A 19638-nucleotide genomic window follows, 5' to 3' on the forward strand; every position below is an offset into this window, starting at 1 on the left:
CTAGAATTTCAATATACTATTCCTCCATATCCCCTCTCCCATCTTCCATAATTGAAGATGACAGTGAGGGAATGGCATGTTGAGGAAAAGGCATATGGGGGGGTATATTAAGGTATTTGGGTTATAGCCTATTGAGCAGGTGTATGGGGGATGGTCTATTGAGGGGAAGGGGTGTATGGGGGGGAGATGTCCTATTGAAGAGAAGAAGTAAATGGGGGGGTTGGCTTATTGAGGGATAGGGGTAAGGGGTATGGGTGGGGAATTGAGAAGTGGTATATGGGGGGGGGAGTTGGCTTATTGAGGGGTAGGGGAATTGAGAAGTGGTATATGGGGGGGGTACATTGAGGAGAGGGCCTATTAGGAGAACTGGGGTATGGTGGAAAGCCAAATTGGGGAGAAGAGCTGCAGATGGCTGGCATTTGGAAGGCACATATGTGGTAATGGTGATGATGAGACTCTGGTAGTGTAGATGAGAACGGATATCGGGTTAGATGGCATGCTATGGAAAAGGGATATGGGGAGGGGTGCTGGTGTTTAAAGTAGATGGGATATGGATGGTGCTGTCATGAGACGTTAGCTGGCATATTGAGAATGGGTGTGTGTTAAAGGAGAAGGGTATGGGGGGGGGATGATGTGTTAGAGTGAAGGGACACTGCTTTTTTTTTAAAGAAGGGAACAGACTTGGAGGGGTTGAATTGTGGGAAGGGGAAACCGTAGAATGGCTGATATCATGGGACAGTAGTTTTCACTCAGCTACACAGCAATTGTTCAAACATATGTACTGATGGTGTAATCCTATTTCAAATATGGGGGGGGCGTCAGCCCCGTAATTTGCCAGGGGCGCTCGGACCCATAGAAGAGGGAAGTCCAGGAGCAGAGCATCAGCTTTGCAAATGCAATCCACAGCAATGCAAATGAAGTAGGACGTGTATACACACCTCCTTGCTGCATTTGCGATTGCATCGATGTGAGCGCGTCATCTGCGACGGCAAGCTGAGTAAACCTAAGCTTACTCAGGCTTGTCGTTGCAGGGTGGCTTACATGGCCAAGGAAACTGCATTTCATGACGCGGTCCTTGGTCTTGCCATTCCCGGAAAATGAGGGCAACACCTACCCATTTCTGGCAATGACACTGGCCCCTCCCCCTGAACGCCTCTGTGTGTCAATAAGGCAGAGGCGTTTGCATTCCTGCGATGCGATTGCAGGACCCATTCTGCATTCCTACACACGACAGGGATCCAGACAGGTGACCTGGGGGCCGTGGGGAGTTACCAGAGAGGGGCCGCGTCTGAGCTATCAACTACAAGTGCCGTGATCCATCTAAATTATAATCCATCCATGCTAGCTGTGGCAGCCCGCACCCATGCTTATTATTATTATTTACCAGAACCCACATTGAATGTATCTGGAGTCATGACATCCAGAACTGACCAGTTTTCATCCACAGTATCATACCTTCCATTATTTCAGAAGCCCGGGACGGGACTCCTGTGCGTCTTCGGCCAAAAAGGGGGCGCGGTCTATATGAAAGAGGACACACAAGCCACGTCCTCATTTTCCATTACAGAGGGGTTGGGATGGCCATTCTGGGTTGTGCAGAGACTGCACAAGATCTGTTCGTACAGCTCAGCTACACATGCGATCGCACACTTGCACAGCTAAAATACACTCCCCCTGTAGGCGGCGACTATCTGATCGCAGCAGTGCAAAAATCGCTGCCTACCGATCAGGTCTGAATGAGGGCCTCTATATCCTGAGGGCATACAACTGAAGATTATCTGTCCAATCTTTCTGGTTGGAACAAAAATCTGGGAATGTCTGGGAGCAAATGACAATTGACCATTTGCTCTCAGACTCAAACACTGGAGAACAGACAAAAATGGACTTTCAGACAAATTGCTTAAGTTTGTTTCATTAAACCAATTTATCTGAACAACCGTTTTGTCCATTTTCTGGATTTTGGGAGCAAATGGTTGATTGTCATTTGCTCCCAGACATTGGCAGATTTTCTTTCCAATCAGTCAGATTGGGCAGATAATCTGTGAGGGCGTCTGAGTGGGCCATAATGTACGACATACTGGGCCATAATGTACGACATACATTTGTCCTAAACCCCAGGGCCGGATTAAGGGCCACATGGGCCTGGAGCTGAAAATATTAACGAGTGTATTGGGAGAAACGGGGGAGGTTTGATCAGTGCTGTGTGGGTGTGGCCAGAGCCCTGTGGGCGTGTACATCCTCTACACTATCAGCTCCAATGTCTACCTAAATATGTAAAAATAAAAGAAACTGCATAATTTGTGAGAAAGATAGAAATGCAATCTTAATGGTTATGTTCCCTGAGATTCGAACCCTACTGAACCTCCCTCCCCGAGTCCGGATCCGAGTCATGCTCGGGTTTTCCCACTTGACTCGTAAACCAGAACGAGGCAAAACGTCATAATCTTACGGGGTTTGGATTCCATATAAGGAGCAGCGCGTCACCGCCATTTTCACTCCGGCATTGGAGAGTGTACAGAGAGGACGTGTCTCCGTTATCTCAGTGTCCACACTGTCCGTGTCTTGTGCTGCATCTGTCCAGTGACAGTGGTTGTGTCCTATGCTGCCATATGTCCCGTGCTGCTGTATAGGGTGCTGTGTTGTGCTGCATCAGTTCAGTGGTGGTGTATTGTGCTGCATCAGTCCAGTCACAGTGGTGTCCTCTGCTGCCATATGTCCAGTGCTGCTGTATAATAATAACAAGCCCCTTACAGTGTTGCTGTGTTGTCTTGCATCAGACCAGTGGTAGTGTCCTGTCCATCAGCCAACAGTCATTCCAGTGACCAGTCACAGTGGTATCCTCTGCTGCCATATATCCAGTGCTCCTGTGCCGCATATTGTGTTCTATAACTCCAGAAAAATAATGGAGAACAAAAATTTGGAGGATAAAAATAGGGAAAGACCAAGAACCACTTCCTCCTAGTGCTGAAGCTGCTGCCACTAGTCATAACATAGACGATGAAATGCCATCAACGTCGTCTGCCAAGGCCGATGCCCAATGTGATAGTAGAGGGCATGTAAAATCCAAAAAGCCAAAGTTCAGTAAAAAGACCCAAAAAAAGAAATTTAAATGGTCTGAGGAGAAACGTAAACTTGCCAATATTCCATTTATGACACGGAGTGGCAAGGACGGCTAAGGCCCTGGTCTATGTTCATGACTAGTGGTTCAGCTTCACATGACGATAGAAGCCCTCATCCTCCCACTAGAAAAACTAAAAGAGTTAAGCTGGAAAGAGCACAGAAAAGGACTGTGCATTCTGGTATGGTATCACAAATCCCCAAGGAGAGTCCAATTGTGTCAGCGGTTGCGATGCCTGACCTTCCCAACACTGGACGGGAAGAGGTGGCTCCTTCCACCATTTGCACACCCCCTGCAAGTGCTGGAAGGAGCACCCATAGTCCAGTTTCTGATATTCAAATTGAAGATGTCACTGTTGAAGTACACCAGGATGAGGATATGGGTGTTGCTGGCGCTGAGGAGTAAGTTGACGATGAGGATTCTGATGGTGATGTGCTTTGTTTAAATGAGGCACAGGGGAAGACACCTGTTGTTCGTGGGATGAAGCAGCCCATTGTGATGCCTGGGCAAAATACCAAAAAAAGCCACCTCATCGGTGTGGAATTATTTCTCTATAAATCCGGACAATAGGTGTCAAGCCGTATGTTGTCTCTGACAGTCTGTAATAAATAGGGGTTAGGATGTTAACAACCTAGGAACATCCTCCCTTATACGTCACCTGCAGCGCATTCGTCAGAAGTCAGTGTCAAGTTGTGAAACTTTGGGTAAGAGCCTCAGCAGTCCAATGACACCTAAATCCCTTCTTCCACTTGTACCCAAGCTCCTGCAAGCCACACCACCAACTCCCTCAACGTCACCTTCCTCCTCAGCCATGAACGTCAGTAGTCCTGCAGGCCATGTCCTCGGCAAGACTGATGAGTCCTCTCCTAACCGGGATTCTTTGGGAGGATCCTTGAGTAGTACGTCTACTGCTGCGGTTGCTGCCGCCGCTGCTGCTATTGCTGCTGCTGGGAGTCGATCGTCATCCCAGAGGGGAAGTCAGAGGACCACTTGTACTACTTCAACTAATTGACTATCCAACAGTTCTTTGTGAGGAAGATGAAATATGACAGCAGTCATCCTGTTGCAAAGCGGATAACTGAGGCCTTGACACTTATGTTGGTGTTAGACGTGCGTCCGGTATCCGCCAATAGTTCAGTGGGATTTAGACAATTGATGGAGGTATTGTGTCCCCAGAACCAAATCCCATCTAGATTCTACTTCACTAGCCAGGCGATACCGAGAATGTACAGACGTCATAAAAAGTGTCACCAGTGTCCTAATAAATGCGGTTGTATCCAGTGTTCACTTAACCACGGACATGTGGACAAGTGGAACAGGGCCGACTAAGGACTATATGACTGTGATCACTGGGTAGATGTATTGCCTCCCGCAGCAACAACAGCAGCAGCGGCACCAGTAGCAGCATCTCGCAAATCCAATCTAGTTTCTAGGCAGGCTACGCTGTGTATCACCGCTTCCTGTAAGAGTCACACCGCTGACCACCTTTTATGGAAACTTAGGGACATCATTGCACATTGTCTTACCCCGCTTAGACTCTCCTGGGGATTTGTGATATCGGACAACGCCACCAATATTGTGCGTGCATTACAACTGGGCAAATTCCAGCACGCCCCATGTTTTGCACATACAATTAATTTGGTGGTGCAGAATTTTTTTAAAAATGACACGGGTGTACAGGAGATGCTGTCGGTGGCCCGAAAAATTGCGGGCCACTTTCAACATTCTGCCACTGCGTGCTGAAGACTGGAGCACCACCAAACATTCCTGAACCTGCCCTGCCATGAACTGAAGCAACAGGTAGTAACGAGGTGGAATTCAACACTTTATATGCTTCAGAGGATGGAGGAGCAGCAAAAGTCCATTAAAGCCTATACATCTACCTACGATATAGGCAAAGGAGGGGGAATGCACCTGACTCAAGCACAGTGGAGAATGATTTCCGTCTTGTGCAAAGTTTTCCAACCCTTTGAATTTGCCAACCAAGAAGTCAGTTCAGACACTGCCAGCTTGAGACAGGTGATTCCCCTCATCAGGTTTTTGCAGAAGCAGCTGGAGAAATGAAAGGAGGAGCTAAGACAGAGTGATTCTGCTAAGTATATGGGACTTCATTCGCTTAACCAGGATTCAAGGGTGGTAAATCTGTTGAAATCAGAGCACTACATTTTGGCCACGATGCTCGATCCTAGGTTTAAAGCCTACATTGTATCTCACAGGGACCTGTGATGGTGGATTCCAGTGGGGACAAATTAATACTCTGTGAGGGGGATGTACATAGTGAAAAGGGTGAGGTTTCGGAGGATGAGGATGAGGTGGACATCTTGCCTGTGAGAGCCAGTTTGTGCAAGGAGAGATTGATTGCTTCTTTTTTGGTGGGGGCTCAAACAAACCAGTCATTTCAGCCACAGTCGTGTGGCATACCCTGTCGCTGAAATGAGTGGTTTGGTAAAGTGTGCATGTCCTGTTTATACAACATAAGGGTGGGTTGGAGGGCCAAAGGACAATTCCATCTTGCACCTCTTTTTCTTCTTTGCATCATGTGCTGTTTGGAGACTATTTTTTTAAAGTGCCATCCTGTCTAACACTTCTGTATATGTCCAGTGGTACTGCCATATAATTCCAGTGTTATTGCTGTATAATTCCAGTGTTATTGCTGTATAATTCCAGTGGGAATTGTTTGTTTCGCTTGGCTTAGTCATACAGCTACCTCATTGCACCTCTTCTACATCTTTGCATGAGGTGCTGTTTGGGGCCTTTTTATTATATCTGCCCTCCTGTCTGCCACTGCAGTCCCACTCCGAGATGGGCCAGGTGTTTGTGTTGTCCACTTGTGTCGTTTAGCTTAGTCATCCAGTGACCTCGGTGCAACCTTTTGGCCTAAAAACAGTATTGTGAGGTGTGAAGAACAGACTGGAAATGAGGGGAAATTAATGTTATTGAGGTTAATAAATACCGTAAGATCAAATTTACCCCCAAATTCTGTGATTTTAGCCGGTTTTATGTTTTTTTCAAAAATCATCCAGATCCAAAACCAAAACACGAAAAGTGCCCGCCGCACATCTCTAGTTATGATTTATGGACGATCATGCGGCCAGCTGGTGGCTAGTGATCATCATGCTGCCATGATGAAGGGCCTATTTTTATGTGTAGGCCTGGAGCTCCATCTGCCCCATTGTTAATCTGCTAAAATCCCTTGCGTCAACTGTATAGCTTGCAGTATAATTGTATTTCATTGAAATAATAAATGTAAAGCCCAGCAGCTGCAACATGCTGAGTGTACAATCAGACTGATATTGTGTGCATGCTTTATTACAGAGAATTCCCCATCACACTGAGCTGTGGGCACCTGATTTCAGGGAACCTCCTGCCAGTCACGGTTATGTCAGACTTATTCATCAGCCTACGCTGTGCCGCCTGCAGACTATGAGACTGCACAATCACTGTGTCTGCCTATTACTTGTGGTTAGACAATGTAATGTCATATTCTCACATCATCAGGTAAGACTGTTGTGGCTTTGGGGAAAGCGGCAGACACAGAACTGTAACTGGGAAACATAAAACAACAGTACGCCTTTATAGAATAGTTCTGTGACATTGGTGGTATTGGAAGAGGAACATGGTTGGTCGACAGTAAGTAGGTCAATATGGTTTCTAGGTCGACAGGGACTCTAGGTCGACATGACAAAAAATCAACATTAATTTTTTCCATTTTTTTTCCATTTTTTGAACTTCTTCATTCTTTCTGATCCACATGGACTACAACTGAGAATAGTAACCTTTGCCAAGCGCTGTGGTAGTGGGACGAGGCACCTTGTGAGGGGACACGGTGTACTAATTGGGGTTTCTGGTCACTCTACGAAGAAAACGACACCAAAAATATTAAAAAACTCACGTCGAGCCTTTTTCATGTTGACCTAGTACATGTCTATCTAGAGTTCCTGTTGACCTAGAAACCATGTCAACCTACTTACTGTCAACCAATAGTGGTCAAACTACAGTAGACACTGTCGCCCTAAGTCAAGTCTATCTAACATACCACACCCGTATAGAACATACATGCACAATGTTTCTCCAACAGATCTCTACAATATATAATAACATCTTCTGTTCACTATATGGCTCAATGATACAAGTTTGTCTACTGCACCACATGGAGAGGAGGGGCCTAATCAGAGCCAGCATACAGGGCCCCCATCTCTCTTAAACTGCCTCCGCATCGTACAGTGCCAGTCTATACTGGTCATGTGACAACATTATGGGCAGAGCCGGCCCTAACCAATATGATGCCCTAGGCAAGATTTTGGCTGGTGCCCCCTTGCACAGATGCTAATTCCGCCTCTGACCCTGCACCTCTTTCCCAGCACCATCACCCCTCACCCATAGCAGTCCTCATTTTGGTGCTCCTACCCCCTATATTTTATTTGCACATTCGGTGCGCAGCCCAAAACGGGGGGTATTTTTGCTGGGAAGGGGCATGGCCACACAATAAAACCCCCAGTTGAAATAACGCCACACAGTACTGCAACTTTATTCACGTTATATCATGCAATAGTGTCTCTTATTCACGTTACATCACACAGTAGTACCATGTTACTCCTCACAGTAGTGCCCCTTATTCACATTATACCACCATATTGCTCTTTATTCACATTACACCACACAGTAGTGCCCTTTCTATACGTTACGCCACAAAGTACTGTAGTACACCTTATACACATAATGCCGCACATTAGTAATGCAGATAGAGCCGCAGTAACACAGAATATAGGCATGCTGCATATCACTTTAATCAGCAGAAGCTGCTTGTGCCCCTAAGCATTCCAAATGCCCTAGGCATTTTCCTGGTTTGCCTATGCCTAAGGCCGGCTCTGATTATGGGGGTCAGGCACGGAGACTGCACATTCACCCATCCTCTCATATGGCACCCCTGGATTTATTAATCACACTTTGCAGTAATGCGTTCTCATTGGAGTTGCATAGAACCCAACCCACATTCTGCTCTTAGCAACTGTGTCCATAAATTACTGTGATATTTTTCAGCAGTGCCATAACTAGGGGGGTGACCAGTGCTAGTCCCGCTACGGCCCTGTTCTGCAATACTGCAGGTGGAATTGGAAAGATGTATACTGAAAACCCTCTGACTACATAGAACCTTCATAAACTTCAACTTTTTATTTTTCTCTTCCTTAAATGTCACTTGTGCATCTCTTCATTTTGTAATTCAGCATTAGTAAGGGTCTTATTTTATAGGAAAAAATAGCAATATTATTCAAAAGTTTTCTTTCTGATTGACACAATAGACTCAGTCACTCATAGGGGTGTATTCAATTCACGTCGGAAACTGCCGTCTTGTTGGAAAGATGGCAGTTTGCGACTTTTTTAGGTCGGAATGGGTTCTGACCTATTCAATCGGGCTGCTTTTTTTCCCGACAAGTTGGCAATTCTGACTTGTCAGAAAACACGTGGATCTGCGGAATAACCACGGATCCTCGTACTTTTGTCAGAAACGCGGCCAAATCCAACAGGTTTTGTCCCTGTTTCCGGCAAAAAAAAGTAAAAAATAGTCAGATTGAAGAGATGAGATGGGGGAGCGGGGACATGTATGAGGGGAGCGGGGACATGTATGAGGGAGCGGGGACATGTATGAGGGGAGCGGGGACATGTATGAGGGGGGCGGGCACATGTTTTGAGGGGTGTGGGGACAGGGGAGAATTAGGAGGAAGAGACGGCGGGCAGGTGAGGAGGACGGGAGAGGAGATGGGCGGGGACACGTCATGAGGGCGAGCAGGGACATGTAAGAGGGGACGGGGACCATGTGATGAGAGGAGGAGCGGAAACAACGAACAGCAGCAGCATGGGCAGGACACCGGCACTCTGCATTAGAGGACCCTCCCACCAGACAAGTCAGAAATAGGTGACAATAGGGGCATGAGATAGTTGTCGGGAATGGACAAATCTGATAGTCGGATTTGGCCGCTCATTGAATACTGCATTGTCGGATCCTTTCCGTTGGAAAAGGATACGACAAGCATTGGGGTCAATTCTATTCAGCGACAGTTGAATAGCGCCGGGAGTTAGCTCCCGTTGCTATTCAATTCAGCTCATGTTAAGTCGGCGAAGGCCCGTTCTCGCCGACTTAACAGGTTGAATTGTCGGGAGAATGGGCGTTCTCCCACTTAACTCCCCGCCTCGATGCTGATTCCCGACTGAATCAGCCTCGTGCCGGCCGCGTGGCAGCACTTTTGTCGGATTTCCTCTCTCATCCCCCAGGGGTGAGAGAAGAATTCCCGACAATTGGTGTCACTTGGCGCTGTATTGAATAGTACCGTGAGCTGAATAGAATTGAGCCCATTGAATACACCCCACAGTTGTTAATACAATAAGTAACAAAAAAAGTTGTTTTTAACTTAATTGAATACCATAACATTTTTGGCATTAGTCAGTTAGGAGCAGCGCCCACAGTGCGCACGTCAGCCGAAGTTACTGTAAGCCCCAAATTGTACACACCGCTATGGGGCTACAAATTAAAATGTGAAGTTTAGGAAACAATCCAACGACACACATACACATTGCCCGTCAGTCCTCGTTTGCTGAACACTTAGAATTATTCAAATACATACAGTATTTTATTTTTATAGAATTTGTCATTAAAATTGAATGAATCTATGTAATCTGCAGAAACTACACAACTAACATTTCATAATAGTAACGACATATACTGGGAGAATATCAGACCAGTAGGATACTTGTATATAATTTAGGTTCAGTCTGGGAATTATAGGCCCTCATTCCGAGTTGTTCGCTCGGAGATTTTCATCGCATCGCAGTGAGAATTCTCTTAGTGCGCATGCGCAATGTTCGCACTGCGACTGCGCCAAGTAACTTTGCTATGAAGAAAGTAAGTTTACTCACGGCTTTTTCATCGCTCCGACGTTCGCATTGTGATTGACAGGAAATGGGTGTTACTGGGCGGATGCACGGCGTTTTAGGGGCGTGTGGCTGAAAACGCTACCGTTTCCGGAAAAAACGCAGGAGTGGCCGGGGAAACGGTGGGTGTGCCTGGGCGAACGCTGGGTGTGTTTATGACGTCAGCCAGGAACGAAAAGCACTGAACTGATCGCACAGGCAGAGTAAGTCTGAAGCTACTCAAAAACTGCTAACTCGTTTGTGATCGCAATATTGCGCATACATCGGTCGCACATTTAAGAAGCTAAGATTCACTCCCAGTAGGCGGCGGCTTACCGTGTGCAATGTTGCTAAAAGCAGCTAACGAGCGAACAACTCGGAATGAGGGCCCTTGTTCGCTTGGTTACTAGAATCTCAAACTTGGCAGAAACATTCAGCTCATTTTTAAATGCAACGTAGATTAGGACAGAAATGTTCCCCGTCCACAACCAATTGCAAATGTGCCCCTGCAGGTTCAAAAGATGTTCTGCCTTTCCAAATACTATATACAGTATGGTCCTGTAACTGAGTGACACCATGATCAGATGTAACAGCCAATTTATATTGCAAATAAGCTTCAATTTCAGTCAACTAAAGATCAAAGAAAACAAAAACCAGGATAGATAGATAGATAGATAGATAGATAGATAGATAGATAGATAGATAGATAGATAGATAGATAGATAGATAGATATTGTACATAGATAGATGAAAGATAGATAGATAAATAATTTTTATTCAGCGTGGTCTATATCTCTGTATAGCCACAACTACATATAAATACAATGAATCAAGGTCTTACCTGCCATAACCATATGTCTGTATGTAAGTATTAGTAGTTTCAGGATAATGTGCGCCTGCCAGAGTTGCATACTGAACTTCTCACACTTCATGTAGAAAGGATATGGCAGCGTGCAGTGCTGACACAGCAGAAGTTATTCTGCATTTCTGCTTATTTTCCATCAACTTAAAAATAGGTTCTTAATACCCTGCTCCATGAAGATAAGGCAGACTGGGCTGGAGAGGGTCCTATCGTACAATACTCCCTAGCTGCCGGCTTCCTGTATCTGTATTGTAGTGACACAGAGGAAACACTGATATACAGTAGATGTTACTGTCAGCGACTTGTGATGTGCAATAGATGCTACAGTAACATGTTATTCTGTGACGCGCACAGCGTGACTCATAGCAGAACCCATACAATATGACATTTGCCTTGATAAATATCATCCACTGTAATGTAGCCGACTACTGTGGCAGAATGTCTTGTTGTTTCCTTCACAGTTTTGTTTTTTTGTCGGTAAGTCAGAAATGTAAAATTCTGTAAATATAGAATCAATTTTATTGAATTCGTAGTAATTCAAATATCATATAGCGTAAATTACTTTACACTAAATCTTTTGATTAATTTTGTTCAATGCCAAAAAGTTTAAAAAAAAACTAACAACGACATAAAAACTGCCCCACAGGTGTAAAGTCTGGCCAGACATAGCGAGTGGCAGGTTGGTAGATGTGTATAGCTTACCAATCAGCCGCTCAGTCAGCTCATTCGCCGGTTGGCGGATCTGTTCGTTTGTTCGTTGTAGGCTACCGGTGGGGAGTAGAGATGAGCACAGACCCCGTGTTTTGGGTTTGGTACTAATTTCTCATCGTGCTTTGTTTTTGAAAAACCACCATCAAGTGTTTTGGGTTCGGTTTCGCATTTGGTTTTGGATTTCTTAGAAAACTTGATTAAAAAAAACGCTAAAATCATATACAGTAACTTGGACCTGTTTTTGTTCCTATATTATTATTAGCATCGATAATAATAATCAATTATATTAATTTGCAGTCAATTTTGCCCCCCTCACCATACACGCTTGTATGGGGTGATATTTTTAACTACTTTATGGCGCCATTTGTTCATGTATAAATCCATTTTGTATTTGTATAACTTCATTGCTTTATATACAGTATGTACTTTTTATTAGGATAAGTGCTTTTGCAGACATATAGGCACAAGTTACAAATATAGCTCCACAGCTGTCTTTCACCTTTGACCTAGGGACTGCATCACTGCATCACTGCAGCGGCAACGAACTCAGTCTGAATTTTTTTGTGTGTGCACCCCGGGAGCCCTGCGAGATGCTAAAAGCATCTCAAGACTGCGATCGCCTCTGCCTGATTGACAGGCAGAGGCGGTCGTGGGGTGGAAGGGGGCGTGCCAACGGCATTAGAACGCCATTGGCGGGGCACAGTCCGGACAATGTGGGCAAGTCCGGACCATTGGGAGTGTGGGCTGCGGTGGCTGCGTGACGTCACACGCAGCCTCTGCGACGCGGGATTCAGCGGATAGCTCCCTGCGAGAGTGCAGGAACTGCGCCGGCAAGGAGCTACTCGCCGGGTCCAAAAGTATCGCTGTCGTGTGATGCTTTTGCACCAGCGCAGGGCGGAGGCAGAGCCAGATATGCGGGGTGGACTAGCCCTGTGCTGGGCGTCCCCCCACATGTCAGAGTTATTAATTTTAGCACATCTACGATCAGATCTGAACTAGGCCCCTAGTGTGAAAGACATAGGCCCTCATTCCGAGTTGATCGCTCGCAATGCGAATGTAGCAGAGTTACACACGCTAAGCCTACGCCTACTGGGAGTGTATCTTAGCTTCTTAAAAGTGCGACCGATGTATTCGCAATATTGCGATCACAAACCTCGTAGCAGTTTTAGAGTAGCTTCAGACTTACTCTGCCTGTGCGATCATTTCAGTGCTTGTCGTTCCTGGTTGACGTCACAAACACACCCAGCGTTCGCCCAGGCACTCCCACCGTTTCTCCGGCCACTCCTGCGTTTTTTCCGGAAACGGTAGCGTTTTCAGTCACACGCCCCTAAAACGCAGTGTTTCCGCCCAGTAACACCCATTTCCTGTCAATCACAATGCGATCGCCGGAGCGATGAAAAAGCCGTGAGTAAAAATACTATCTTCATAGCAAAATTACTTGGCGCAGTCGCAGTGCGAACATTGCGCATGCGCACTAAGCGGAATTTCACTGCGATGCAATGAAAAACACCGAGCGAACAACTCGGAATGAGGGCCATAGTGAGCAGTGGCGGAACTACCGCCGGTGCAGGCAGTGCCTTGCACTGGGGCCCGCCACTGTCCAGGGGCCCAAAGCATGTAATGAGTCAAACTGACTCCGAGCATTCACAGCGGCGGAGAACAGCCTATGGTGAAGCAGAGGGACAGCCGCAGCAGCGCCTCCACCAATTACACAGCTCTGCTGCGGGTCCCTCCTCCACCTACCTCCTCCTCCTTCTCACCTGCCGGGATCTCTGCAGAAGCTTCACCGAGGAGCCTGAGCCAGCGGAGGGAGTAAGTACAATTCTTTCTTTCTTTCTTTTCTGTCTGCCTTAATGTGTAAAAAAGGGGACGCTGTCTGCCGTAATGTGTAAAAAAGGGCACACTCTGCCATAATGTGTAAAAAAGGGTATGCTGTCTGCCGTAATGTGTAAAAAGGGGACGCTGTCTGCCGTAATGTGTAAAAAGGGGAATCTGTCCGCCATAAGGTGTAAAAGGGGCTCTACCTGGTGCAGTGATGCTACTGTGCGGCATAATTTGAATAATCGAGACTACTGAGCACCGTTATATGAATTGGTATTATTTTGTGGCCACACCCCTTCCCCACGAAGCCATGCCCCTATATTTTTTGCATGTAGGGGTGGGGCTCCGATGCCGTTTCTTGCACACAGTGCTAAAATGTCTAGTTACGGCACTGTTGCTAGGTATCCATTTCTCTGGCCCTGAATAGGTCCCCCTCACCAGATCCTCTCCAGGGATGAGGGGGTGGACTTGGATGAGATGAGGGGGGGCCCAAAGCATTTTGTCGCACCTGGGCCCACCGCTCGCTAGTTCCGCCACTGATAGTGAGTGTGGTGTGTACACAGCTTTTAGGCTGGCTGATTGTAATAAATACATGTTCCTATTGTCAGTTTCTCAGTCTAGTAAGCTGTTTGGGTATTGTGTTCATAAGTTGGTTAAAGGGGAGACTTGTCATGTATAAGATAAGATATGAATCTCACCAAAGATCACCCAAAGAAAGAAAAATCAAACATACTGTATATAGTACAAAATTTTCTTTTTACTTTTAAAGACATTTAAAAAGACATACAATTTATCATAAAACCAATGAACCCATACACATGTCTGAGTACAAGAAGTTGGAATAGATTCCACCCTCACCGTTAGCAAAAGGTGTGAGCTCTGTGTGGAATTCACATACACCAAGATACGCGTTTCGTCTTAACGACTTCATCAAGGGTATACAACAATAACATTCAGATTTACTGCATGGACATGCTCATTTCTTGAGTTAGTCTTTGAAGACCATAAATCATGAGAGGTGGTGGCACAGTTGCTCTATAGTAGGGATTTTGTTTAGATGAAATTTGAAGATGGCATCCCAAAGGGTTGTCCTGTGTGAATATGACACTTCCAATGTGATGACAAAAAATAGGTTCACTGGTATACTGTAATGAATTCACGCTGATATATTTTTGGTGGAACCACAGTAGTATAGAACCAAGCTCCAACTTAAAGCATGTGCGCAGGTCACCAGTCTAACTGGAATCTAGACTGGTGACCTGCGCCCATGCTTTGAGTTGGAGCTTTGTTGGAGTCTGATTTTTCTTTCTTTGGGTGATCTTTGGCGAGAGCGTTTATTTTTAAGGAACTTTGCCCTGACCATCTGAATCCTACCAAACCTCAATACATTGAACATTGGATTGACCTACTGGAGCGAATAGCTTCTTTCCAAACTGTATTTACAGTCATATTCAGGGGTGGATTGGCCATAGGACTCACCAGGAAGAGTCCTGGTAGGCCGACGAGTCTGTGGAGCCGGTTTTGTGTGTTGTTATGTGGCCCCACCCCCCACATGACAGGCAGCCACCCGCACTCAGTACACGGCACTGTCCCCATTCATTCTGTTATTCCTTCTCTGCAATATACAGTAGCCATCCAGTGATGTTGCCATGGCTACCAGGTATGTTATACTGTACCTCTTGTGCTGCCCATGTCGGACTTCTACAAAATTTTACAGGACCACTTCCAGTTCCCAATCCACCCCTGGCCTCAGACACAACTGCAGCAAAAGATGCAAGGAAGGCCGTAACTGCATACAATCAGGTCCTATGATGAGGAAAACCACCACCCCATCATCAGGCCACGCCCCCATTAGGGCTGCTTCCATAAATTTTCCGGGCTGGTTTTCCATCCCAATCCACCCCTGGTCATACTGTATAAGCGCACAGAGATATTAGAAACATAGAATTTGTCGGCAGATAAGAACCACTTGGCCCATCTAGTCTGCCCCTTATTTTATTTTTTTTATATTATTTTTTATCACTAACCTTATTTGATCCTTATTTCTTTGTAAGGATATCCTTATGTCTATCCCATGCATGTTTAAATTGCTCTACTGTCTTAGCCTCTACCACCTCTGATGGGAGGCTATTCCACTTGTCCACTACCCTTTCTGTGAAATAATTTTTCCGCATATTTCCCCTGAACCCCCCCCCTCCAGTCTCAGTGCATGTCCTCGTGTCCTATTGCTTCTCTTCATTTGGAGAATGTTTCCCTCCTGGACTTTGTTAAAACCCTTCATATATTTGAAAGTTTCTATCATGTCTCCCCTTTCCCTTCTCTGCTCCAAACTATACATATTGAGATTTCTTAGTCTTTCTGGGTATGTTTTGTGATGTAGGCCATGCACCATTTTAGTTGCCCTCCTTTGTACAGTTTCTAATGTATTAATATCCTTTTGAAGATATGGCCTCCAGAATTGAATACAGTATTCTAGATGAGGCCGTACCAATGACCTATACAGTGGCATTATTACTTCTTTCTTTCTGCTGCTGATTCCTCTCCCAATGCAGCCAAGCATCTGACTAGCCTTCCTCATTGCCTTGTTACATTGCTTACCTGCTTTTAAGTCATCTGAAATAGTGACTCCTAGATTCCTTTCCTCCTCAGTAGTTTGCAGTATAGTGCCATTAATACTGTATTTAGCTTTAGGATTTTTGAGACCCAAGTGCATGATTTTGCATTTTTTGGCATTAAACTGTAATTGCCAGACTCTTGACCATTCCTCTAGTCTACCTAGATCCTCAATCATTTGTTTTACCCCACCTGGTGTGTCTACCCTGTTGCATACCTTTGTGTCATCTGCAAAAAGGCATACTTTCCCTTTAATGCTATTTGCAATGTCACCAATAAAGATATTAAAAAGCACTGGTCCAAGTACAGATCCCTGGGGTACTCCACTGGTAACATTTCCCTCCTGTGAATGCACTCCATTTACCACAACTCTCTGTTTTCTATCCTTTAACCAAGATCTTATCCATTCAATAATCCTAATATCCAATCCCAAACTTTCAAGTATATTTAGCAGTCTGCGATGTGGAACTGTGTCAAAAGCCTTACTAAAGTCTAGATAAGCTATATCCATGGCTCCACCTTTATCCATCACTTTAGTCACACAATCAAAAAAGTCAATAAGATTTGTTTGACATGATCTCCCCCCAGTGAATCCATGCTGTTTGGGATCCAGTAAATTGCCGGATTTAAGATAATCTACAACTCTTTCTTTTAAGAGTGTTTCCATCAATTTCCCTACTACTGATGTAAGACTCACTGGTCTGTAGTTGTTTGCCTCTTCCTTGCTTCCACTTTTGTGCAGTGTGACTACGTTTGCTCTTTTCCAGTCCCCTGGAATTTCTCCTGTAGCTAATGACTGGTTGAATAATTCTGTCAATGGTGCTACCAGCACCTCTTTAAGTTCTTTTAGTATCCTTGGATGTATCCCACCACCCCATATATATATTGTACTGTATATATATCTCACACACACATATTCCACAGTGCTTTACAGAGAATACTTGGTTATTCACATCAGTCCCTGCCCCACCAGAGCTTACAATCTATATTTCCTGTAACATGTACACATACATACATACATACATACATACATGCTGGGAGCAATTTATTTGTCAGGTGCCAATTAACCTACAAGTATATTTTTGGATTGTGGGAGGAGACCAGAGCACACACACATGTAAGCACTGGATCAACATACAAACCCTTGATCCTGACATTGGTATATCTATAATGGGTTCAGGAGGGCAAAACAAGGCACAGGTGCCATTTTCCTGGAGACCTGTACATGAGTAGTAGACTCTGAATTTGTGCCAGAGTCTACTGCTCATGTGCAGGTCTCCGGGAAAATGGCACCTGTGCCTTGTTTCCGGGGACATATCGACTGCACATGTGAAAATCACTGGGAAAATGGCTGCCACACCATTTTCTGCAGCAGTGTGGCCGCAGCCAAAGAGGAGGGGGCCCACACTCTCTTAATCCGCCCGTACTTCCTGAATTAATTTACTGTAGTCACCCCCCTTCTGCAATATTTTAACTGTCTATCTTCCCTCCAATTTCAATGTGTGTCTTTTTCTATTTTTTTTTTAATATAAGAGTATTCCTTCCCTATCCTCTGTAAAAGGACTCTAGTCTATATTTAATTACCTTTCCAGTGGGATATTTAATGTGTTGCCTGACATACCCAGCAATGGGGGTCATTCCGAGTTGATCGCTAGCTAAAAATGTTCGCTGCGCAGCGATGATGCAAAAACCGGCACTTCTGCGCATGCGTATGCGGCGCAGTGCGCGCACGCGACGTACTTTCACAACAGGCGTCGCATTTTTACACAAGGTCTAGTGAAGCTTTTCAGACGCAATGACAGCCGCAGAGTGATTGACATGAAGGGGGCGTTTCTGGGTGTCAACTGACCATTTTCAGGGAGTTTTCGAAAAAACGCAGGTGTGCCAGGAACAACACAGGCGTGGCTGGGCGAACGCAGGGCGTGTTTGTGACGTCAAAACAGGAACTGAACAGTCTGCAGTCATCGCAAGCGCTGAGTAGGTCTGAAGCTACTCTGAAACTGCACAATTTTTTTTTTTAGCCGTTCTGCGATCCTTTCGTTTGCACTTCTGCTATGCTAAAATACACTCCCAGAGGGCGGCGGCATAGCGTTTGCACGGCTGCTAAAAACTGCTAGCGAGCGAACAACTCGGAATGACCCCCAATATCTATACTTATGCTTGCATCACTTAGTAGTTCCCTGACAGAACAGATTGGGAGCATATAATCGTTACTGATGTCACTTCCTCTGAGAACTAGGTTACTACTGTACCTCTAATAACACTCTTTAATGTCAGTACTTACTTATATGTACAGTGACACAGCTCAATAACATCTGACATCAAGCTACAGTATGCTGTACATTATTCATCTTGCAAACGGTAGAAATAATAACATTCACACGTGGCATCTATAATGCATTTGTACAACTAACCCTAACAGGTACAGTACAGTTGAAACAAGAAATATAAACCTCCCTAGTGCATGTAGCGCAAGAGCATGTAACAGGAGAAAACAACAAGAGAAAATCAAAATAAAGTATGTACGTCCCTGTTTTAAGACTGTAGAATCAGGTATTTGATTTTCAGGTTCTCCAGACGGATGATGTTCAATATAGATGTCACAACGAGAAATATGAAAATAAAGAACATAAGAACCAATGTGTAGTATTCCACATAAGAATTTGTTTCAATCCCAAAATTTCTTAAGATTAATATGGATGAATGACTATTTGAATACGGTGCGTACCCCAAAACTCACAAAGGAGAGTGGTGTACAGGACACATAAAGGTTTCTTTTACGATCTCTAGGTTTTCATATATGGCGTACCGAAACTCACACTTGATGATGTGGTAAGAATCCTATAAAGGTATCTTTAGTTCGTCTTCCTTTTTCACAGCCAGAAATCGTTAAATTGATCTCATACACCCTCGATTTCATGTGAAAAAAACAGGAAAAGGAAGACCAATGTGTAGTATGTAAAACAACCACGTTTTGTTTAAACTTGAACCTCGCGGTCGGGGGTAATATTTCAAACACACTAGATGTTTCTTCAAGAAATGACGTACCCCAACTTACACTTGAAAATGCGAGATAAGTCCTATAAAGGTATCTTTAAATAGACCTGTTCCCCAATTTCCTGTTTTTTTCACATGAAATCGAGGGTGTATGAGATCAACTTAACGATTTCTGGCTGTGAAAAAGGAAGACGAACTAAAGATACCTTTATAGGATTCTTACCACATCATCAAGTGTGAGTTTCGGTACGCCATATATGAAAACCTAGAGATCGTAAACGAAACCTTTATGTTTCCTGTACACCACTCTCCATTGTGAGTTTTGGGGTACGCACCGTATTCAAATAGTCATTCATCCATATTAATCTTAAGAAATTTTGGGATTGAAACAAATTCTTATGTGGAATACTACACATTGGTTCTTATGTTCTTTATTTTCATATTTCTCGTTGTGACATCTATATTGAACATCATCCATCTGGAGAACCTGAAAATCAAATACCTGATTCTACAGTCTTAAAACAGGGACGTACATACTTTATTTTGATTTTCTCTTGTTGTTTTCTCCTGTTACATGCTCTTGCGCTACATGCACTAGGGAGGTTTATAT

The 19638-nt window shown here is 44.7% G+C and overlaps 1 protein-coding gene across 2 annotated transcripts in view; it reads right to left on the reverse strand.

Annotated features, from left to right (window-relative positions):
* The window catches only part of LOC135050312 (cell surface glycoprotein CD200 receptor 1-like), a 56265-nt gene extending 45068 nt beyond the window's left edge, over positions 1-11197 (reverse strand). For both annotated transcript variants that reach the window (XM_063956716.1, XM_063956715.1), the window contains exon 1: positions 10866-11197. In XM_063956716.1, coding sequence (XP_063812786.1) covers positions 10866-10956 — 91 coding nt within the window. In that variant the 5' untranslated portion in view covers positions 10957-11197. The remainder of the gene's footprint in view (positions 1-10865) is intronic.
* Between the last annotated feature and the right edge of the window lie 8441 nt (positions 11198-19638).

The sequence above is a fragment of the Pseudophryne corroboree genome, chromosome 2 (genome assembly GCF_028390025.1).
Source record: "Pseudophryne corroboree isolate aPseCor3 chromosome 2, aPseCor3.hap2, whole genome shotgun sequence".
NCBI classification, from domain to species: domain Eukaryota; kingdom Metazoa; phylum Chordata; class Amphibia; order Anura; family Myobatrachidae; genus Pseudophryne; species Pseudophryne corroboree.